Raw genomic sequence first — 23,187 nt, forward strand, 5'->3', positions numbered from 1 at the left:
CTTAAATATCACTTCCTCCAGGAAGCCTCTGCCAGCTTCTCATACTATGACGTCAGGTCCTTATTGTGTAACATCCACCCTTTATACTTTTCCTTTGCAGCATACTTTGCCATTGTCAATTGACTACTTATTTCTTTATTACCCATTTTCCGTGCTGGAATGTCAACTCCATAAGAGAAGGGCAGTGTCTGCCTTATTTGTTGCCTATGCTAGCCTGGCACATAGAATATGCTGAGCAAATCTGCATAAATAAATGAATGAATGAACATCAGGACAGACAAAAGGAATCCACAATTTCTCCAAGAGGAGAAAGGAACCTATTTTCCCTTTGATAAAAAATCAAATAGAATATTGTAGTTGGGTAATTTGATTTGTTGGGTGAGCACTTTTGCAGAATTCTGATAACCACCAAAGGCAAGGGCAGCCATACAGAGAGTTCGGAAGGAGGTAACGCTTCCCTTCACAAGATTTGACTTTGACGCATCAGATGCGGAATCAAAACCCAGACACTTTGCTATATGTGTACAAGAGACAAGTATCGATTTGGAATCCAGTCCAAGAGAAGTATCCAATTCAAAGTGTGGATTTGCTTCTTATTCCTTTCCCACAGGCAAAGTGCTCTTTACCAAACCTACACTACAAAAGGAAACGATTAGGTACATCGAGGCTAATTAATACTTTTGACGTCGAAAGAAAACCTTTAGGCTTCTAATATATAGCGTGAAGATGTATTCAAGTGTTTATAGCGAGGGTCCAAACGCGGTTGCCATTAATTCCTTCCCTTCCCCTACACGCACGAATTCTACCCGTCATGACATGGAGCTCTTTCCTCTTCCCTTGAATCTTCTTGAGTTGTGACTGGGTTTGATCAGAAGCGATATTGTGCTAATTCTTGGGCTGCCTTTTAAAAGCAACATTTGCTTTCTCTTGCAGAGAGAAAAAGCAAAAAAGCTAGGACTGGATTATGAATGATGAGACCGGATGGTAGGAGAGAAACCAGGCAGAGGGGCAAAAAGGCATTAGTCGTGTGAGCAAGGACTTCTCTGAACTCCGAGTACAGACCAGCTGCAGCTCGATGGGGAGTTGAGGGAACTCCTCGGGGTTTATACCCTACTGAGCATAAGTGCCTAGCAGAACCTCGCCTCAATTCCTGAACCACAGAATCGTGAAAAATAACACTGTTGCTTTAAGTTGCTAAATTTTTGGTTGACTTGTTACATGGCAAGAGAGAGCTGAAACGCGATATTCCAATTACTGAGGGCTCCCTTCCCTGATAGCCTCAACCTTAGTGGAATACAACTGAGAACTGATATATAAGGTAATATACAGCCCACGCACTCTGCTTCCGGCTCACTCACGACCTAGAGTCTCTATGTTTATGCACAATGTTAACGTGCTTGTTCATCTCGTAGCAGAGTCAAAAATGGTACAAAAGTATGCAAATTGGAATAGGTTTTGTGGATTTGAGAGACCATTTTTGCTTGGTCCTCTCACTTTTGGACAGTGGAACAGAGGCCAAAAGAAGCTGAGTCACTTGTTCAGGTCGACAAAGTCAAAGACTGTATTACAAACCAGAAAACAATCCTCGATTTCTGGTCATCCAAGGGAGACACTCTTTTCACTTTACCTTCCTATTCCAGAAAAGAGACAAATTTTAATGGGTAAGGAAACAAAAGGATTTTTAGGTGTGATAAGAACCCTAACGGTTGAAATGGAAAGCTGGTAGGCACAGTCTCAAAAGCATGACAACTCCCAGTTCCCATTTACGCTCTAGGGATCCAGAGGCATCCCTTTATTTGAGCCGAGAGCAGCCCAATAGATGAGATTCATGACCGTGACCCTGAGTCAGAAAGCAAAGGGTTGATTATGTTTCTCACGTTCTACTTAAGGAGGTAGGGGAGTGTGTAAAGCACCCTCAGAAGTATTCCTATGAAGAATGGTTAAAATAAACATGTGATTTGATGGGCAAAACGATAAGCTTTGGTTACGTGAAAAGTCACTTCCATGGAATGGTCCACGTCGAACAAATGAGGCATTGCTGCATTTGCAAAGCATACGGCAAGTATTCCAAGTCTTGGCCAGTCTGAAGGCTTCCACTAAATGAAAAATGAGCTTTACTTGTGTCTAAATCTGAGCTTAAGTGCACTCTCTAAAACCTTCCTGGGAATTTTTTGGACAGGTGTCTCTTTTCAAACAGCATAATATTTGGACATTACGTTTTAAATATGTGCAGATAAAAATGATATTCCAAATCTGTATTTCACTTACAACCAGATGGGATAATAAGAGTGAGAGTTACTGAGAGGCCGTCCTTCATGGAAAAGTAACAGAAATAAACCTAACCTCCTCCTAACCCCGCCTGGAGGTTTGTGGCTACAAGTTCTAGATGGATCATCCTGTGACCCCAAATCTGAAATGATCCAATGTGGTCGGAATAACATAAAATCTACTATCTTGTTTCCATACAGGGTAACAATCGTCTCCTTTTTAAAAACCTGGGGATCGAGGGAAAATATAAACAGATTTTGCCACCTGCAGACCCTCGGGGATGTGGAACAATGGCTCATTGGCGGAGTCCAGCTGCAGACCCGCTATGTTTCACCCACGCGCTCGCAAAGCATCCAAATTTGAATTCCTTTTACTGTGACTGAGCCATTTTTTTTTATGTCATCCTGCTTCATTTCACTGTCTTGTCTTCTGCCTGCTCTTTTCCTTTGCCTTTTTCTTTTTTGAGAGAGAGAGAGAGAGAGAGAGAGAGAGAATGAGAGGGAGTGAACAGGGGAGGGGCAAACAGAGAGGGAGAGAGAGAATCCCAAGCAGGCTCTGCACTGTCAGCACAGAGCCCGATATGGGGCTCGACCTCACGAACTGTCAGACCATGACCTGCGCCGAGATCAAAAGTTGGGCACTGAACCCACTGAGCCACCCAGGTGCCCCCTTGCCTACTCTTTTTTTTTTACACTGGGCCTGGCTTCTATGATTTGAATTTTGACCCCAGACTTAGAACCCGAATTCTTTTTAGGGCAGGGAGGATAAAACAAACAAACAAACAAACAAACAAACAAACAAACAATTCACTGCCACCCAGGGTTTTGCAATGTTTCGGGGATGTGACATCCCATCAAAAGCCAGATATACTGATGGCAAACGGCCCGAACTGAGCAGGTTAGCAATTAATACGAGGCGGCCACCATTACAATGGATCCACATTTGCTGGTACTTATGAGTGTTGGTGGTGATTGCATTACATGCCAAGGCACCTTCCAGCAGTCTCCTGGTCTGAGTAGGAATGTCTATTGCCCTGACCTTACTCTTTTATCTATTCGGAGACATATGTATTGCATTTCCCAATATACTATATTTCCTTACTACAGGCTGGTCATTGGAGTGGAGTTGAATCATTCCTGATGAAATGTCTGTACAAGATTCATTCAAGTAAAACATTAACCTTCGCTCCATGAAGGTAAGTCCAATGCTCATAAGGATGGGAGTCATTGGGGGCTGACAAGAGGACATACCAACTTGGACAAGCAGGACACCTGTGACCACGGTTTACAACGGTTCCAAAGACTGTGTATGTGTATCTGGGGATCTGATCGGCCAAGGCAAACATCCAAAGTCTGCAAACGTTCATCAAATGCCTACTGTGTTCCAAGTCTTGTGAAAATTTGTTTCATATATATTATCTCATTTAACCCTCACTAATCTAATCTAGTCACTAACCCAAGACTAATCTATTAGGACAGCATAAAGCTTCTGAAGCTTATTTCTAAAGCACAATGGAATAATCTTTGGAGGCCAGAGGAATGCTTTGACATTCTTCATCCATGTTCTCTTTACTGTCAGGGATTTGTATTAAGTCAGGATGGTTTGAATGCCCAGATTCTGAGTACAGACTTTCCGTTAGCTTGGCTGAATGATTTTTAAACTTCAAGTTGCATCAGAGTTACAGTTCAAGGTAATGCGCAGTGTAGTAACACAAGGGCACTGAACTCTATGGCTTACGGGATTTTTAATCTGACTGTGGGCAATTTCCCTCTTGCAAGCTGCACTTGGCAGTCTGCACCTGTGAGGTACAATGCTGCACGGCCCTGTAGGTCTCACTTTTGGCTTTTTGCAAGGTGCATCTTGCTTTTTAGTAGTTCAGGCGATCACCTCAACATAAGGTCCCACCTGACCAGGTGTCTCTGCAGCGGTGTTCTCATTTGCAGCAAGAATGAAATTTGCGCACGGTGGCCCACAGACTCAAGCTGGACCCCATGATCCCCGCCTCCCGGTGTCCGTGCCCTGATGCACTTCCCTCCTCGTGAGAGTTGGCAGGACCCGTGACTTGCTTTTAACCAATAGAATATGGCGAGGGTGATGGCACGTCACTCCCATGATAGTGGTGCATAGCTCCGTGACCTCCATCTTGCCAGAGACTCGCTCCCTCGCTAGCTTTGATGACGTAAACGGTCAGATTGGGGAATCCCACAGGACAAGGAATGGTGGGTGGCTTCTAGGAGCCGAGTGTGGCCCCCAGCCAACAGCCAGCCAGAAACCAAAGCCCCGTGGCCTAGAACTATGGGGAAATGAATTCTGCCAACAACCTAAGGGAGAGACTCTTCCTCAGTTGAGCCTCTAGGGAGACGCTACGACCCTAGCCAACACCCAGATTATAACCTTGTGACTCAGCGGGCCTGTGCCTGGACTCCTGATGCTTAGATACTATGAGATAATACATATCTCATGGAATGTGTTGATGGAATGTCTTCCATCAACAAATACACACATTCATCAGAATTTAATGACACATCTGAGACTATTCAAGGCCAAAAGTTGAGAACCTCTGGTCTAGTATGATAGTGACAAGGAAACTGAGGCCGAGTTAATGCATTTGTCCTGGCTCCTGTGTTCTAATTCTGCCTCTTGCACAGACTCTGTGATTCTGTAACTCTGTTTCCCTATTTATAGAAGGAAAAGTTGGGCTGGCTGACTTGCAAGGATAATTTAGTCTTTATGCAGATCTTCTGTCTCCTGAGCCCTTGGCCTGTTTCAAAACACGTTCTTTAGAACCGTTGTTTTAAAGGATTCTAGGTGGAGAAAATAATTCTGTGGTCAAATTCAGTTGGGGGATGCTGAGTTAAACAACACGTCTTAACAGATTTCTTTACCCGAGGACCTCTCAGAGCGATTAATTTGTTTATGCCCATTGGGAATGTCCAATAATGAAATGGAACCAACAGCATTTTCCAAACTTCTTTGATCTTGAACTCTCCCACTTTTGTCCCCTGAGTTTTGGGACCAGCGCTTCGCCGAACACACTAAAGGAAGGTCCACAACCTCCCTTAAAACGCTCCAAACGCTCCTCTAGATGCGAAGAAGAATCCAATGGAAGAGAGTTCATGTTCTTTCCATTTTCAGATGACTTGGGATGACGGGAAGTTTAGTGCCCTGAGGTCCAACAGACGACATGACTGACTCTGCCTTGCAAAGGCCAGAGACACTGGTCGAGGAGCCAGTGATAATAATATGGTGATATCACTCTACAGGTAGCAATGCTAACGTGAGAGAGGTATGTGAAATATGCCAGAAATACACATCAAGCTAGTTGCCCCAGAGAATGAGATGTTTTCTTCTTATTTGTAAACCACCCTCTCATGAACTGAAAGCTATCTCCTCAATATTTTTCTAATGTGCAAGGACTTCTTCCCTCCCTCCCTCTTTGCCTCCTTTGTTCCTCCCTCCTTCCTTCCTTCTTTTCTCCTTCCCTTTCTTTTTCTTTCCTCTTTCCTTCCCCTCCTCTCCTTTTCTTTCCCATCTCCTCCTTCCCTTTTGCCAAATGCTTTCTTTTATTTGCTTTCAATGAAGAACTTTGCACACCTTGCTCTGGGATGGGAGTGGGGTGAGAGGGCGGGAGGGAGAATTAATGTCCTCAGATTCTCACATCTGGAGTCCAGAACCCACAGCGCCCTTGAAACACTTCTTGAAGTAGCCGAACAGCAACAGGACGGTCATTCTTTGAATAAAGAGTAGGTTTTGAGCCCTCGGCTCAGAGCAATCATTTCCCGTGATTCCTGAGCTGCCTGGAGAATTTATGAAAAACAAGTGATTTGTATTTTGCTCTATTAGCCATTTTGTGGGATGTTCTAAATGGTCTGCTCTGTCCCACCCATTGGTGAGCAAGCCTTGGTCTTCTCTTCGGGCAGAGACCTGTCATGACCACCAGTCTTTTGCGCCGAGGTCTCGCTATTATAACCACACCCTCTCCTACTGCTGTCTCCCAGTGTGAGGCTTCAGGAATGGAAAAATAATACATCTCAAGGCCAGACCCTGAAGCCCTCCCAGCTGCTGAAACATGGCCCTGATTTTTAACCTTGCCCAACAGCGCTCTTGAGTTTACCCACAGCCACGTGGCCTCGCTCTGATAATGGGATGTTTTCTAAGAGAAAAGCAGTAACGTCGAACACCAAGTTGGCAAAATAAAGGAGAATAAAACAGACGTTATGAATAAAATATGTGGGCAGAAAAATATATAAATGATCTGGGGATGCTGACACACTAAAGTCTTTTTAACTGCCCTCCAGGCAAAATACATATTTTTCAAACTCGTAAGTTCTATACATTCGAGGAAAAAAAAAAAAAAAGATCTCCCCGGGTGACCCAGGGCAGCTAGACATGCATTCGACATGGATCATTCCTAAGTGTCGTTGGCCTTTTGCTAGTACAACATCAATTTCCTGAGCCCTCCGCTTATTTTCGAGCTACACTCGTGGACGCACACACATCACCAGTAAGACGCCCTGCTTTCCCCCCATTTAGAGGTTGACATCAGCTTTCAACACCACAGAATTACCCTGCAAATCACTGGTCTCACGTATGCACAGACCGAGCGTGAACTCTGCGAGAGAACAAGGCCTGAAATCAACATTTTCCCGAACTTGCCCTTCTTAGGTCAAAGACAAAAGGCAAAAGCCAACAAGAGGCTTGAACGCTGTGTCTGTCTGTCTTCCCAGAGAACCTCAAATAGCCTTCTAAATGGAGATCAAACATGACTCCCCACTACATGTGTCATTTACTCTCTCTCTTTTTTTTTTTTCCATCTGATAAATATTCATGATGCATCGGGCACTTTGCTAGGCTCTTGGCCAGATGAAGCGTCTGCCTTCGAGGCGCCCATTGTGTTGTGGGGGAGGCCATCTCTGCAGACACACAACTGTTAGGACGCGCTGTATTTAAGACCCATGATTAACGGCGATTTTCTCTTCCCTTCCCACCCTCTCTGTCCACGGAGAGAGGAAATAGTCTCCGATAGCTTTAGAAACATGGGTCATCTCTGGCCGCAAAGAGTCCGGGTTCTTCTCAACCAGTAGCACTCGGGGCGCCTGGGTGGCTCAAGTCGGTTAAGCCTCTGACTCTTGACTCCGGCTCAGGTCATGATCTCGCTGTTCGTGAGTTCGAGCCCTGTGTCGGGCTCTGTGCTGGCGGTGAGGAGCCTGCCTGGGATTCTCTCTCTGCGTCTCTCTGCCCCTCACCTCTTTCTGCCCCTCTCACAAAGTAAATAAATAAATCAATTCTTTTTGGAAAAGTGAACAATTCCTACGTCCAGGCCTGCTCTTAGAGATTCCCCTTCAGACGGTCCCGGCTTCAGTACGTTGGAAAAGCTCCCCAGGTGACAGTCAAGTGCAACCAGGACTGAGAAACAGTCTGTAGGCGATTAAGGACTAATGGCCTGGAGAAGGGGCCGAGGGGAGCCTGCAGGGTCCACACAGAGCTGCTATTGCGTGGTGGCCTTGGCCCCTAGAAGACCACCCAAGTGCGACCCTGGGGGTGGGGGGTTTTCTTGATGGCTCTACAGCTCAAAAAGGAAAGGGTCAGCTCTTTAGCGTTTGGGACCGAAACAGAAGGAAGAAGAGGCAGGGAAGGGAAGGTGGTAAGAGTTCGGGGTTCCAGAAGAGGTTTAGCAATCAGGCTGCAGCCTGGGAGGGGGCAGGGGCGGGGGGGGGGGGGCTCGGCAGCACCGGACTGGATTCTGGTAACTCCACGCGCCTCGGAGGGGTAACCCTCGGTCCCGCTTTGCTCGTGTGGCGGTAGGCGTGGCCGGGATTTCTCTGGTTTAGCCCTGAAAGTCCTGTGTCCTGGGAAACCTCGTAGTCCCGGACAAACTCAGTTTGTTTTTCACTCCATATAAATTGAGGGCGGTAATTACTACTTCTTAGGGTTGTCCTGAGGACAAACCTTTGTTATGTAAAATGCTTAGCGTGGTGCTTGGCAGAGTATCAGTATCCAATAAATGACAGCGATTATTATCAGTAGGTCTGGCATAAGGGAGGCTTTTTTCTTTTTTTTTCTTTTGGGTTCTATTGAATGCAGCGAGCCCATGCAGTACCTGGCACACAGTAGGCACACAATAAATATTAATAAAATGCACGCTTCTCCGAGCCACGGATTTCATTACCCAAATTAGAAAGCTTCTCCCTTCTTAATTACGAGGGCATGCTTTCAAACTGTTTAATGACATCTTGTTTTGTAGCCTGCTTAATAAATCTTTGCTGCCAACGGCAAGCTCCTTGTGTCGGCAAATCATCTAAATATTTAACTGATTTTTTTTTTTCTCCCCGAGGTTTCTTGCAGACTCTTGGCATCGCGTGGCTGATAGGCAGAGAGAGTCAATCGCAAGAAATCGGCCACTTCCAATCTATAAATCTCGGGTCTTTCTTTCTCTGGGGTGGCTGGTCCTACCGGGTTGCTGGTGACTTCCTCACTTCGGGGGCTGGACTGTCCGCCTCATGTCCATCTAGGTGTGGCTGAGTACCCATTTCTGGCAAATGAGATGCTAATGGGAGTCTTCCAAAGGGAGGAGGGGTGGTCCACGGAAGGGTCCCCTTTTCTGGCGGAGACGGGCGGAGGAGCTTGGTGGTGCCTTTCCCCGTGTTCTTGCCCTTGTGCACAGTTGCGACGCTCACAGGGCAAGGGTGGCTCCAAGCACGAGGCGAAGGCCATGAGAGCCACAGAGACCCTGAAGTTGGTGCCGCAGCAGACCCTTGGGACTGACTGCCTTGCTAAGTGACAAACAACAGCTTCTGTTGTTTAAGCCTCGTGAGGACGGGATCCTCTGCTCCTTGGCGGCCAAACTCATGGCTATAGGGTGTCGATGTGGCGTCCGGGGAGGAGCCAGAGCTCGAGATTAAACCCTGTTCGAGGTGAGACCTTTGAGGCATCCCCTTGGGGCCCACCCGAAGCCAGAGCTGAAAGCGTGGGAGCAGGCGGTGGGGGGGGGGGGTTGGGGGGGGGGTGGGGGGAGATGATGGGGGCCTGCAATTTGCAAAGGAGTGTTTCTCAGGTGTCTGCTGGATCTTTTCTGTCTGCGGTGGTTTGGGGTGTCCCAGGGCAGGTGCTCGGCTACCCAGAAAGCCAAATGACCGTTGCACCAGGAAGGAAGGCAAGAAACGAACCTTGTCATTCAAAACCGGGGCAGACTGTGGCCTTCTGGGGGGAGGGTGGGGGGAGGCAGAGCCTAATTTACACAGTGTCGTCGCCTCCCTTTTTGTTACCCAGACGGAGGGGGCGGGGCAGAAACAAACAAGGTCCCGGAGGTGTTACGGGCATTGGAAAAAATTCACTAACATCTTTGCTTGTGTAAATACAGTTGAAGGCTGACTTTAGGTTTGGGGCCAGGAATGTTCTAGATCTGCAAAATGACGACAGAAGTCTGTTTTGTTTTGCTTTTTCCGCAGAGCAGGGAGATGGTGAGGAGCAGAAACAAGGCAAGAGGGACTTTTCAGTTATTTACAAATATCATATAGGTCCTGAGCAGGATGCTGTTATGGCATGGCTATATGTGTGATGCTTATAGGGAGCACTCCCCAGCGAAATATCACAGTATTTGCTCTAATCACCTTCACCCTTGATTGAAAAACTGCAAGACTGTGTTGTTTGTCTTATAACATGTCGAGATGTAGGAAACAGGCAATCGTTCTGGAGAAAGCACTGTGCCCACTTAGGTCAACACCAGGGACGTGATGGTGGAGCTCACTACAAAGAGAAGTGAAAAGCAATACAGTAGGAGCAAAATTAATAACGGCAGGCATTTATTGAGCACTGACTGCACAGCAAGACTTATTCAAAGTGCTTAAAAGTTTAACCTATTTAATCCCAACCACAAGCCTATAAAGTAGGACCTGGTTCTCCCATTTCACAGATGGGGTAACCTGAGGGAGCACGGAGGTCTCTCAGCAGTTCCTTCTAGGCAATATGATTCCAGCATTTAGCTCTTCGTCACGACCCCATATTGCCTCCCTATTGTAGCCGGAAGTGACAAAAATAAAGTTTCTGGGAAACTCCCAGGGATTTTAAGAGGACTCTGGGTTTCCAGAGGGTGTGGAAGTCTGAGCGTTGCTCAGCTGACTGAAAAAATGTCAGTCGATTGACTACTTTAGGTAACAGCTGCCTAAGACTTGACTCAAGCTTTACAGAAAAACGCAGTTGGCCTCAGCGTTGGTTTAAACCATTTTCCAGTTTCGCTGTGGGAGATGAAAATATAAAACAGCTTCCAATTTTGCCTAAAATCAAATGAAGTCTTTTTAAAATTAAAAGATGGGTTTTAAGGGAAATATTTGTCTACTGAAACACGGCTTCTGTAATTAAGCAATTAAGCCTCAACAAGACAGACCTCATCATTGCTTAAAGGTCATTTAAAATTCAAAGAGGACGCCCAACTCAGCCAAGGGCGGTAAATCAGCCCTTCTCTGTGGGTGTCTAAAGGTCTGAATTTTCTTCAACCGCACATGCAGGTTTAGGTATTTAAATATTTGGGCTGTTGCCTAGGTATGCCCAAGAAAAAGAAATCTTTGTTGCGTCTTTTGGCTAATCAAAACGCAGCCCTGCATTTGACGATGATTATTTTATAAGTGAGGTACATGTCGTAGGGGGGATGGAAGAACAGGAAGCGTTCTGGCTACCTCTTTCCACTGCAGTGGCCGGACGCCATTTGCTTCTGACTCTACTACCACCGCCTGGGTGTGGAGGGTGTGGTTTCCAATAATGACATTGCTGCTATTTTGAGTAATGAGATGGGGTTCCTCACAGCAAGAGGTAGATTTTACCGGGCTCATTTAAATTTTATGGAAATGAGTATTTATTAGTTGACATCCAACTGAAGCCCATCTCGAAGGTTTGCCTTTCTTAGCGGCTAAGGGATGGTGTCTCTAAAGGATTAGTCTCCTTACTCCTTTCTTGCTAATATGGCACTGTCTCCACTTAGTTGCCAATGGGGCTGATGTTTTCCTGGGGCCTAATCCTAGGAAAGGCGAAGAGGGACTTGGGAGACACCAGTAACATCCACTCTCCCACCCAGCACCCCAGCACTGTTGGAAAGACAATGACTTAGCCGTTGAGGCAGCAAAGACCATTTATTTTCAAGGATTGTGTTTGCCACGGGATAAGACAGACCGACTTTCCTCTAATTTTTTTTGCATTCACCAAACAATTGTAATTAGTCATGAAAGAAGTTCTATGGAACCAGATTTTTTTTTTATATATTGAGAGAGAGAGGGAGAAAGAGAGAGAGAGAGAGAAAGTGTGCACAAGTGGGGGGAAGGGCACAGAGAGAGAGAGAGAGAGAGAATCCCAAGCAGGTTCTGTACTGTCATTGCAGAGCCTGATGTGGGTTTCAAACCCATGAACTGTGAGGTCATGACCTGGGCTGAAATCAAGAGTCGGATGCTTAGCAGACTGAACCACCCAGGCATCCCAAAACCAGATTCTGTAGAGACCAAGATGGGTCTTGGAACCATCTAGATTATTGTAGAGAATTTTGCAAGGCTCTTCTCTCCTCCTGGCAATTTCCGCACAATCTCCGCAGCGCTTTGCCATCATTAGGCAAAAACCAAGCACGGGGGGCTTCCCCACGTGTTTCTGCTGTCCTCCTTCCCCTCAATAATGTTTACAAATTGAAGACACGGCTGAAACGTGGCAGTGTCATCCGTCACTTGCATCACACAGAATGGCAGGTAAACAGGAAAATCTGGACTGGCCCGGAGAATGAGCCAACACACATAAATTACAAATAAAAAAAAAAAAATTAACAGACACCAATCTGCTCCCCAGCACCATTTGCCAGCATTGAAATCTCTATGGTAACTGAACTCCTCCTGGCCTCCCTGGGTAGTCAACCAGTGGATTTTCTCCCCCTTTTCCTTTTGAAGGAAAAGTTCTCAAAACCGACTTAAATATTATGATAGGTCTCATCTCCGAGTACTAAATGAGAGACGGATTCGTGTTGGCTGGGGGGTGCCTTTTCAAACGTATACTTTTCTTCCCTCAAATGGCACCGCCACAAAGGTGTATTTTCTCCTAATAAAAGGTTCTTCTTAAAAAAAAATTCTGGATGTCGGGGGTTGAAAGTGACACTGCTTTTCGGGATGACTGGATGAAAGTTGCCAAGCAACTAAGGAATGATGGGAAGGGAAGGGGCACCCTCTGAACAGAACATCGCCTTTTGCAAACGCTTATCTGTTGTTTGTGAGGTGCCATCGGCGCTCTCGTACTGTCCTGTTTCTGTGGCACTCGGTTGAGGTGTCCTACAGGTATAAATATTCAAGCCTCTGTTTTACCTGGGGGATGGGCAGAGACTAACATTTATTGAGAATTTACTACTGCGTCCTGAGAATATCGTTACTGAATGTAAAAAGAAAAGATTTTATTTGTAAGTAATCTCTCCACCCAGCGTGGGGCTCGAACTCACAAAATCGAGATCAAGAGTCGAGGGTTCCACCGACCGAGCCAGTCAGGTGCCCCTATCGTTACCAATCTTTTTTTTTTTTTTTTTAAGTAGGCTTTATGCCCAGAGCAGAGCCCAACATGGGGCTTGAACTCATGACCCTGGGATCAAGACTTGAGCTGGGATCAAGAGACAAATGTTTAACTGACTGAGCAACCCAGGCACCGCATCGTTACTGAATTTTTAATATTCCTGGAAAACCAGCAGGATAGGTATTTTTTAATCTTCATTTTATAGTTGAGGAAAATAAGACTCAGAGAGGGTAAGGGGCCTGCTGAAGGTCACACAGTCATTGACAAAGAATTTGAAATCCGTCTCATTGATTTTGAAGTGCATATTCTATCGGCTATGTGACATTGTTTCTGATATTTACTTCTTTTTCTCTTGGGAATCACTGTCTACGGTTCCTGGTACCCTTAGGGCTGTGTCATCCACAAAAACAAATCCACTATGCCTTCCTCCCGGGATATAATGAGGACAAATGCCTACTCTTGACCCCTTCTCTCCTTGTCTTTTTTGCAAATCCCCAAGGAGAACTGGCTTATGGTTTCAGCCGTTAGACTCTCAGCCGCGTACTTGAAATTAGAATGTTTGCCCAGCTAATGACGTTGACTGACGTGTTGAGCTGATTTGAGGCTAATTATGTTCATTCACTCACCAAAATCATACCGACACAGGCAGGTGCCACTCATTTTAAGAGAAAAAGAAGACGGGGCCGGGGCCGGGGGGAGGAATAACTCGTATCTTACATAGGAGGGATCAAAAAGTAGGAAGTTTCAGATTAAAGAAAGAGAGAAGAAGAAGAAAAGAAAGAAAACAGGAACACTTCAAATCTTTTGTCAAGAAAATCTCTTCCAGGTGAGCATCAAACGTTGCCTTTCTCAAGAAGTTTGAGTAACTGCCATTAGGGTAGGAAAATGAAAAGGCACTCGAACAGAACAAGATGTCCTGAGTGATTTTATGATATTTCTTACCTTAAAAGGCCTACATTGGGAGGTAAGTGCTTTAGTGATTTTGCGGATCCTGAATCGGTACTGACTTGAAGGCCTCTTGAACACAACCTGAGGCTTGACATTTGCTATGCCTTTTTCCCAACCCCCCCCCCCCCCCAAAGATCATTATGAAACAATGCCACAGAATCTTCCAAAATGTGCAAGTCTGGGGGAAGGTACTAAAACAGGTAGTGAGGGTTCGCTGGGGTCTGCACTTAATGAAAATCTGAAAATTGCTGGCTTTGTTGTCTAGAGAAATACACACTTGATTCGCAAGAGTCTTTGGCACGTCTGTGTGTGTGGCTGGGTTGTAGCCATCCTCCCCTGGCAGGGAATTAGATGAACAGCACGGAGGAAGTAAAGAAGATAAACCCTGGAGAGGAAAACACGCTTGAGTTTCATTTTTAAATTCTATTTTATTTTACTTTTTAAGTTTTCCAAGTTTTTAAGAATAAAAATAAGCAATCACGTCGGGCAACGTGTCATCGTCTGATGAGCTCGGTAGATCGTTGAGAAGCCGGTGAACTCTGGAATCTGGGGATTATGGTGCAAGGATTAAGTTGTCCAAGGACGAACTCTCAAATTGTAGTCGCTTAATTGAATCCTCCGATGTTTACCAGCAAATAAGGACATGCGGCCAAAACTCAAGCTTCGGTGTTGAGAGCTTGCTTGCTGCATTGAGCCAAAGGCCAAAGACGGCTTCTCCTAAGTTGAGTTTTTTAAAGGGAATCAGATCCACGATATCTATGTGGGATGTATTTTTATGTGGGATTTGCGTATAATAGTTATATAGAACTTAATGCCTTATGTGGAAAGCCAAGGAGTCATTATAATTTTTTTTTGTTTTGATAGAGAAAGAGAGACAGAGAATGGGCTTGGGGGGGGGTGCAGAGGAAGGGGGAACAAGGGATCCGAAGTGGGCTCTGTCTGCGTTGACAGCAGAGAGCCTGATGCAGGGCTCGAACTCATGAACCGTTGAGATCATGACCTGAGCGGAAGCTGGATGCTTAACCGGCTGAGCCACCAGGCGCCCTATAAATTAAGGGGAAATAGCAGTTCACGTTAGTGGACGTATGATCTTGAGAGGAGGGATTTGAATTCTTTGATTAGCTGCTTTCACTTTTGCTTGATCCCATTAGTATGACTATTTCAAGTTGAGTTCAAACACTGCAGTTCTGTCATAAAATAGGGCATGGCAGATCTCTTTAAGGGACCAGATGGGGTACAGGTAGCTGTCCATCATCTTTTCAGTTGGGGACTTGCCCAGGAATAAGTTGATGCCCAGGCTCCACACTTCCTTGCCCACCCCGGGAGTTCACAGGTGTTAGGAGACTCTTAGAGCCTGTTTATAAGCCAGAAACTGACTCCCACAAAGTCTCTGGGGATATATAGGCTCTCATCTTGACAGAGGCTCATCATGCACGTCTCAAGAATGGGACAAAAGTTGGGGCGCCTGGGTGAGCGTCCGACTTAGGCTCAGGTCAGGTCACGATCTCATGGTTCATGGGTTCAAGCCCCGTGTTGGGCTCTGTGCTGACGGCTCGGAGCCTGGAGCCTGCTTCGGATTCTGTGTCTCCCTCTCTCTCTGCCCCTGCCCCGCTCACACGCCGTCTCTCTCTCAAAAATAAATGAACATTAAACAAGAAAATTAGAAAAAGAAAGGAGACAAAAGTAAATGCTGGACAGGAGCAATCCTTTTTAAGGACTAAAACATGCAATTTATTTCTTTGGCGTTAAGCAAAGAGAGGCTGGATTCTGAGCTGCATTACTCCACTGTTCTCCTTACTCAGTAGTGTCGGGACATTAGTCCGACGCCTTCTCCCTGGGGCTCACACCTCTTGGATGCCTTTCTGTGGCCTCCCTCTTGGCAGCCTGCATGACCCTGTACTCAGATGTCTGCCCCGCTCTCAACCTCACCCTCTTCACCCCAACTCTTGCCCCATTTTCTGTTTCCCCAGCAAGCCAAGCCCTTTCTTGTATCAGAAACCTGCTTTTGGGGCACCTGGGTGGCTCAGTCGGTTAGGCGTCTGACTTCGGCCCAGGTCATGATCTCACAGTCCGTGAGTTCGAGCCCCGCGTCGGGCTCTGTGCTGACAGCTCAGGGCCTGGAACCTGCTTCCGATTCTGTGTCTCCCTCTCTCTCTGCCCCTCCCCAGCTCGTGCTCTGTCTCTCTCTGTCTCTGTCAAAAATAAATAAACTTAAAAAAAAAAAAAAGAAACCTGCTTTTGCCTTTGCCTGCCACATTCCTTCCCCAGATCTCTGAAGCTAGTGCTTTCTAAGTGCTTATGTCTCAGCCAAAGTCTCACCTCTTCAGATGCTCCCTTGATGACCCTATGAAGGCAGCCACACCCTAATCCATGCCACTTACTAATTCCCGATCATGGCGATGCCTGACATCCTTCACGGCACCCCCAGAAACGATCTTGTGTTTTTTTGTTCGTGTGTTGCTTTTTCTGCCTCTTTCCTCCAGAACGTAAGGACCGTGAGAGCTCATTTTGTTTACTTTTGATGTCCTGCTGCACAGCAGAGTACCCGGCATATGGTGGGTTCTCAAAAAAAAAAAAACCCAAAAAACCCTTGTCTCTCTGAATGTATAAAAGATCTCTTGATTGGAAGAAAAGGGGGTGAGGTTGCAGACTTGGGGTTGTGAACGACACTCGAAGGAGAAAGATCACGCATGATATGACTGTGGTGGCAAGAGGCTGGAGAAACAGAGCCCGAGCCCCATTCGCCTAAGACATTCCTTTATGGCTACATGATTTCTCCAACTTGCCTATCTTGGAAGAAAAGAACAAGAATTTGGGTTAATGTTTTGTGCAAGGTCATTGCCAATCCTCTCATATAGGTAAGAAGCCATTAAATTCTACAGTAGACGATCCAGGGTTGATGGATGTTTAAATAGGTCACACGATAATTCCAAACAATATTTAGTGTTTTCAGTGTGTCGGGCACAGATCTGATGAGAACATTTACCCCACACAACAGCCTTAGGGAGTAGATCCTGTTTCTGTCTCCGTTTGATAGGTGAGTGAACAGGGGCTTGGATAAGTTACGTCTGGCTCAAGGGACACAGTTAATAAGTAATGGAATCTAGGTTCAAACTCAGTTATTGAAACTGGGACTCCTTGGCAATGACTTGCCCAAATAATACTGTGGTCAACACATTAGAGATCGTATCAAGGTTCCGTGGCTTTTTTCATTGAATTATTTTGCCCTAAAGTTTCTGGATTTGAGGTTTTTATCATTCACAGTGAATTTATTTCCTGACATTATTCTTATTTTTTTTACTAATTTTTTTTAACCTTTATTCATTTTTGAAAGACAGAGAGAGACAGAGTGCAAACGGGGGAGGGCCAGAGAGGAAGACACAGCATCGGAAACAGGCTCCAGGCTCTGAGCTCTCAGCACACAGACCGACGCAGGGCTGTAACTCATGGACCGCAAGATCATGACCTGAGCCGAAGTCGGACGCTTAACCGACAGAGCCACCCAAGCGCCCCAACTATTGCTGTTTCTTAAAGTACACTGAATTCTATTGTACTGGGAGGAGATTATAAGAACATGGTAACTCTTGAGATAAGTTGAGACAAACTGCCAGTATCGCTAAATCATTAGGGGTCATAGGACGGGGTGTTATAGAGGGGATGTTAAGGTCACGTGCCTTTTTCTGTCTTGGAGTTGTCTGGAGTTGTCCCAAATGGGTTGGGAATCTAAGACCCCGCATTTCCTTTGAGTGAATCATTTCCTCTCTGTGCTTTATTTTTCTCATATGTCTAATAAGCAGACTCTGAAGTCCGTTTTGCGGTGGGGTCCCTGGCCTTGTGGAAATTCTCATTTACTTTGCTTGGGGGAAAAATCCAAAGCTTGCATGAGAAACATGAGTGACTGCAAAACTTGCAATTGCCTTGAACAGGGAAGACAGAAGAGTTGTATGTCTGTGTTGGTATCGCTGTAGCCTTAACCTTGGGCCAGGAATATAAAGGAATATCTAGGAAGATGGCTTTCACCTTAGACTATGGAAGAACAGAACAAACCTGAGTTATGGTAAAGGGCAAAGGTAGTTCAGAGCCCAAGTTTTCAGAAACAGGGAGTGTGGGAGGGAAGGACTGGAGAGGAGCTTTCCCTGGAAGTGCTAACCCAGTGGCCCCGTTGTTTATAGAGCTCCTTGCCCCACTGGGGGTACTGATCCATGTGGGAGATAACGACCCAGTGCTTCATTGGAAGGAGCTTAATTCTTAAATACTGCAGGCACATCGCATGTTGGGCGACGATGCTGTCTGATAGATTGTAGTCTTTTAATCATAAAACTTTACAGCAACTAAACTACATGATCACACCATTCCTATAACATACACTGACGTCTGATCTTTTTCTTGAGTCCGGAGGTGGGCTGCTCAGCATGGGGAGGCCTTGAGCCAATTCCAAATTCCCTAACGAGACATCAGTCTCTGGACTTCAGAGGAGATGTGAACCCAGACCTCGATCTGAAGAACTTAGGAAGAAAGCGGACCATTTTTTTTTTTTTTTAATTTGGAGAGGGGACATCTGGATAATGAGAACTGGCTTGAGAGGAGAAGCAGTCCTCAAGAATAATATCCATCAAACTACTTAGAGTTTTTTTTGCAGTCATCACAGAACTGGGTGGGAATGAATCCTGCAGCCCCATGATAACTTAAGTGTGGGGTGCCTAACAGCATTGGGTGTGTGTGAGAAGCCTTAGGAGGTACATCAAATCAGCAGTAAAAAAGCAGAAATATGAAAGGCAGCTCTGTTTTAGATTTTCTTCTAACTCCTTCCTGAGATGAAAGTCTCAGTTCAAGTCTCAAGTTCAAGGATTTAACCCCTCACTAACACTTTCTAACCTTTATCACAGCAAAGGCTGAACAGAGCTCAGCTTCAAGACTTAGGCAGGCGTCAGGGTCCGGGCAGATGTCAGATGTAACAACATTGTTTAGTTGTCTTTCTGTCTGTCTATCTACTTTTTTTTTTCTTCCTTGCCATTAGCTCCTTGTTTGGGCAAGTGATATGGGTTTTCAGTTGAGGCTAGTGATTAATTAAATCTCCTCTTGGGGAGCCTGGGTGGCTCAGTCGGTTGAGCTTCCGACTTTGGCTCAGATCACGATCTCATGGTCTGTGAGTTCGAGCCCCGTGTTGGGCTCTGTGATGACAGCTCCGAGCCTGGATGGAGGCTGCTTTGGATTCTGTGTCTCCCTCTCTCTCTGACCCTCCCCCATTCGTGCTCTGTCTCTCTCTGTCTCAAAAATAAAATAAAACATTAAAAAAAAATTTAAAATCTCCTCTATAATAAAAGTGTGTACATAAGTAAATAAGAGCCCAAGGGGGTATGCAGATACGGCAAAAAGTATGAATTTCCCTTGAGTGAAGTTAGGGAAACACTGCTTCATGATGATAATAGCTCACACACTCTTCTTTAGTGTCAGCCAGGATACATTGTAAACCCTTAATATATGTATTAACTCACCGAACTTTCTTGACTACACCTCGATGTAGGTCTATTTATTTATTTATTTATTCTAAGTTTACTTATTTATTTTGAGAGAGAGACAGGCTGAGTGGGGGAGGGGCAGAGAGAGGAGGCGGGGAGAGAGAGAGAGAGAGAGAGAGAGAGAATCCCAAGCAGGTTCTGTGCTGTCAGTGCCGAACCCAAAGTGGGGCTTGAACCTATGAACCGTGAGATCACGACCTGAGCCAAAAGAGTCAGACACTTACCGACTGAACAACCTAGGCCCCCTGACGTAGGTCTTATGAATTATTATGCACGTTCTTATGGGAAAAACAGAGACACCGAGAGCCTACGTGGTTTACCCAGGACTCACGCCCGGCAGGATGCAGGGGCAAGATGCAGTCTGGAGAATTTTGAACGGCAGAACACAACACGTTCATAACTATGGTGCTGCCCTGCCAGCCAGAGGTCTGGCTATGCCTGTGAATGGACATGATCTGTGACCTTTGGTGTTAGTCTATGGATTTGGGTCGGCAAACTATTCACCAAGCATTTCTATTCGCATATGGAGGAACGGGGACAAGCCCAACCCCAGTGACGAAGCAGAAGGGTGCTACATGGAAGGTGCCAAGCTTTTAGTCTGAGTATTGCGTTCTCCAGGATCAGAGAGAGGGCTGAGCAAACAGTCTAGCAGATCGAAGAGAATGCCCCACTGGAACCTCAGGGAACAGAGATGACTGGCGTCTTTATGCAACCAACGTGGCTTCGCTGAAGGAAGACTTTCTATTGCCTTCGCCTCTAAGACATGATGGAAATCCCGCTTTTCAAAGGGAAACTTCAGCAAGAAGGGCTAAAAACAGGGGATAATTGCAGATTCCTCACAAAAAGGATTAGAGGATTGGGAGCTAAAAGATAAAAAGGATTTAAACCCAAGAGACTCTCAGAACCTCTTGATGGGCTGAATGTTTCACTGAGCTGGTGAGTTTCCAGACCTCTCCCAAGTCAACAGCTTCTAAATGAGAATTAGCCCCAGGAAGTGAGAAGCGCCCGAAAACTCAAGAAAAACATAGTTAGGAAAGAACCAAAAATTATGACTCCATTGTGTAAGTTTTGCCTAGCGAGAGTTCATTCTCTGGGTTTTGACTTGATTTTCATAAAATTACTCTTTTTTTCTTTTTTTTTTAAATGAGCTTGTAACCTTCCAAAGCAGTTGATGTTTCATTGGATCTTTAGAGTAATGTGAAAAGAGGCAGGGAACGTATTTTCTTACTATTTTTAAGTTAATGAAATCGAGGCAGAGGCATTAGGGATCTAGCGAGCTAACAGAGTCCCTGCTAGTAATCGTGCTACTGAATGGAAGTCCACACAGGGCTAGACACGGTGCTAGTTGCTTTCCCACGTTTTGGCATTAATCCTTCGGACAAACCTCGAGGTAGATACTCGCCTTATGCCCAGTCTCTGGAGGCAAGAGAGACTAACAGGCTTCCCAGCACACCGAGACCCAGCTTGTCCCAGCTCACAGGAGCTCACGAGAGCTGTCTTGACCGAGACCCAGCTTGTCCCAGCTCATAGGAGCTCACGAGAGCTGTCTTGGCACATCTCGTCCCGAAGTAAGAGAACTTACACCACAGAAATCGGTAAACCCTACAGATCAAGGCTTGTTTTCCTCGGAAAGCCAGCCATTAAACATTTGCCAGCGTTCCATGGGGCGCATACCTGGTAACTGGCAGAGTAGGATCCAGAACCAGACTCGTCCCTTCACGCCTCTCAGTAGGGCCCACTTACTGTGAATAACACCCAACACTGACTAAGCTGCCTGTTTCTGGCAAGGGGCAGGAGTCCAAGTTTACTCTGGAGTTCCTATGTATTGGTTTGTATGGAAAAAGTATAGAAATGCCACAGCGATGAAAAATACTCATCTAGTTAGCACTCAAGAGCTCGAGCTTGGTGCTAGATGGATGTGAATTTCAAGTCCTTGCTTTCTTTTTCAGGGATGATTATTGCATCGCTCAAGCTACCTACCAACCCAATTCAAGTCAGGTTGACTACGAATGGCCCAAATGGTAAGGATGAGTCATGAACCAAAGGTGTCCCCCAATTCTACGTCTGTGAGGGGACAAATAGGAAGGATGTGATGCCAGGCGCATGTGGCTTTGATTCCAGCTCTGCCACTTATTAGCTATGTGACCTTGGCCGAATCACTTCTGCTCTTGAAGACTCAGTCTCAGTCTGAAAAGGACAGTAAGGTTTTTGAGGAGATTAAGCTAATGCCACGGACCCGGATGTAACATACACCCTCAGTAAGTTGTCAGCTCCTGGGCTGGGGAATGTGGCTACTATTAGCCCACATACAGCGTGGGAAAGCAAATTCTAGCCAGAAAGTGGCTTATGTTTATTTATGGCCCGGGGATGGAACTCAGGTGGTCATCAGTAAGAGCTCGTGAGAGGCTAGAGAAGCCATCATGATTGCTTTGCTACTGGATGCAGAAATGCTCCAGGGGCGCCTGGGTGGCTCCGTTGGTTAAGCATCCGACTCTTGATTTCAGCTCAGGTCATGATCTCACGGTTCATGGGTTTGAGCCCCGCATCTGGCTCTGTGCTGACAATGCAGATCCTGCTTGGGATTCTCTCTCTCTCTCTCTCTGCCCCCTCCTCCACTCATGCTGTCTTTCTCTTTCTCTCTCAAAATAAATAAATAAACTAAAAAAAAATGCTCCAAATTAATGGGCAAAAATTCCTTCCTTGCCAAGGTGAAGATTTAAGGCACAAACTGCTTCCCATTGAATTCTCCTCTATCATCTACAAGGGAAGACTTACCAGCCCACTGTGCTTTAGTTTCATCAACCGTAACATGTGGACAATAATCACACTTTCACCTCCTAGCCTAATGCACCAAAAGCCTCAGTAATTAGTACTTGCTGCTAGTAAGATTGTTATAAGTGAGACGTTTTCCGTTATCGGCCAGACACTCGCTGTCTGGTGGTCAAAGATATCCTTTCTCACGGGCAGTTTTGGCTGCACCCTGATGAAAATTCCAAACCTGTCCCTCGTTTTCTTAAAAAAATATACTGACCATACTTCTGTGACATATACTGTTCTCTTCAAAAAAACGAATGACACAGTCTGTGTCACAGTGTCGACATCTCAATCATTTGATTGGAAGGAAGGTATTCCTCAAGACAGAAATTAGGAACATGTCTCCCAGCCTCTCCTGCACCTGATAGGTAGGCACAGGCCCCAGGGTCCATCCATCAGATGCACCAATGGGAGGCTCTGACTCAGAAGGTATATGGTGGGGATGCAGGCTCAGGGTAGTCCTTATCCTGATGACATAAAAGCCACCGGCGTTTCAGAGGCAGCTCTTCCAGAGCTCCCGGCTGGAAGGTCAATTGTCCTACACAGGTGGCATAGGATAGGAGTCTGTGTGCATTGCTGGTGCAGGGATGGCTCTACTGACACAGCCTTGGCTTTGATCCGGGCATGGGTCCTGGCTGGGTGGCCTTCAAGTGTGATTCTCTGGACCACTGGGTGATTTCAAGAACCACTGGTTCATGACCCCTGGTGTAGATTCAGGATGTACAACCGAGTCTCCCGACTGGACCCCTCATTTTGCTCTTAGTGTTTCTGACCAGTATGTTTACGGATGGCCAGCTTCCCCCATTACAGACTGGTGAGCTTTCCTTCAATTTTCAAGTTCTGGGAGGGAGGCATGACAACGGGGCATTCCCCCATCCCCTCACCCCTACGCCTACCACGCATCGACCACATAGGGCAAGGGGTGGCCATCTTTTTTCTGTAAGGGGACATATAGTAAATATTTTAGGTTCTGTGGGCCATATAGTCTCTGTCACACCCACTCAATTGTGTTGTTATAACTGGAAAGCAGCCATAGACAACAGGTAAAGAAACGGCATGGCCACGTTCCAATAAAACTTAAGTTACTAACAAGTGGTGGGCTGGGTTTGTTGAC

The 23,187-nt window shown here is 45.9% G+C and overlaps 1 protein-coding gene across 4 annotated transcripts in view; it reads right to left on the reverse strand.

Moving 5' to 3' along the window:
• Nucleotides 1-23,187, reverse strand: part of TSHZ2 (teashirt zinc finger homeobox 2) — a 454,178-nt gene that overhangs the window by 138,318 nt on the left and 292,673 nt on the right. Inside the window, exon 3 of one of the 4 annotated variants that reach the window (XM_019458123.2) lies at nt 15,952-17,766. The exons of 2 other annotated variants lie outside the window; for them this stretch is intronic. In XM_019458123.2, the coding sequence (XP_019313668.1) occupies nt 17,762-17,766 (5 nt within the window). In that variant the 3' untranslated portion in view covers nt 15,952-17,761. Of the gene's footprint in view, nt 1-15,951; nt 17,767-23,187 lie in introns of those variants that run through there. One more of the 4 variants, XM_019458121.2, reaches the window with a different exon arrangement.

The sequence above is a fragment of the Panthera pardus genome, unplaced genomic scaffold (genome assembly GCF_024362965.1).
Source record: "Panthera pardus isolate Hobbes unplaced genomic scaffold, ASM2436296v1 HiC_scaffold_25, whole genome shotgun sequence".
Classification (NCBI taxonomy): domain Eukaryota; kingdom Metazoa; phylum Chordata; class Mammalia; order Carnivora; family Felidae; genus Panthera; species Panthera pardus.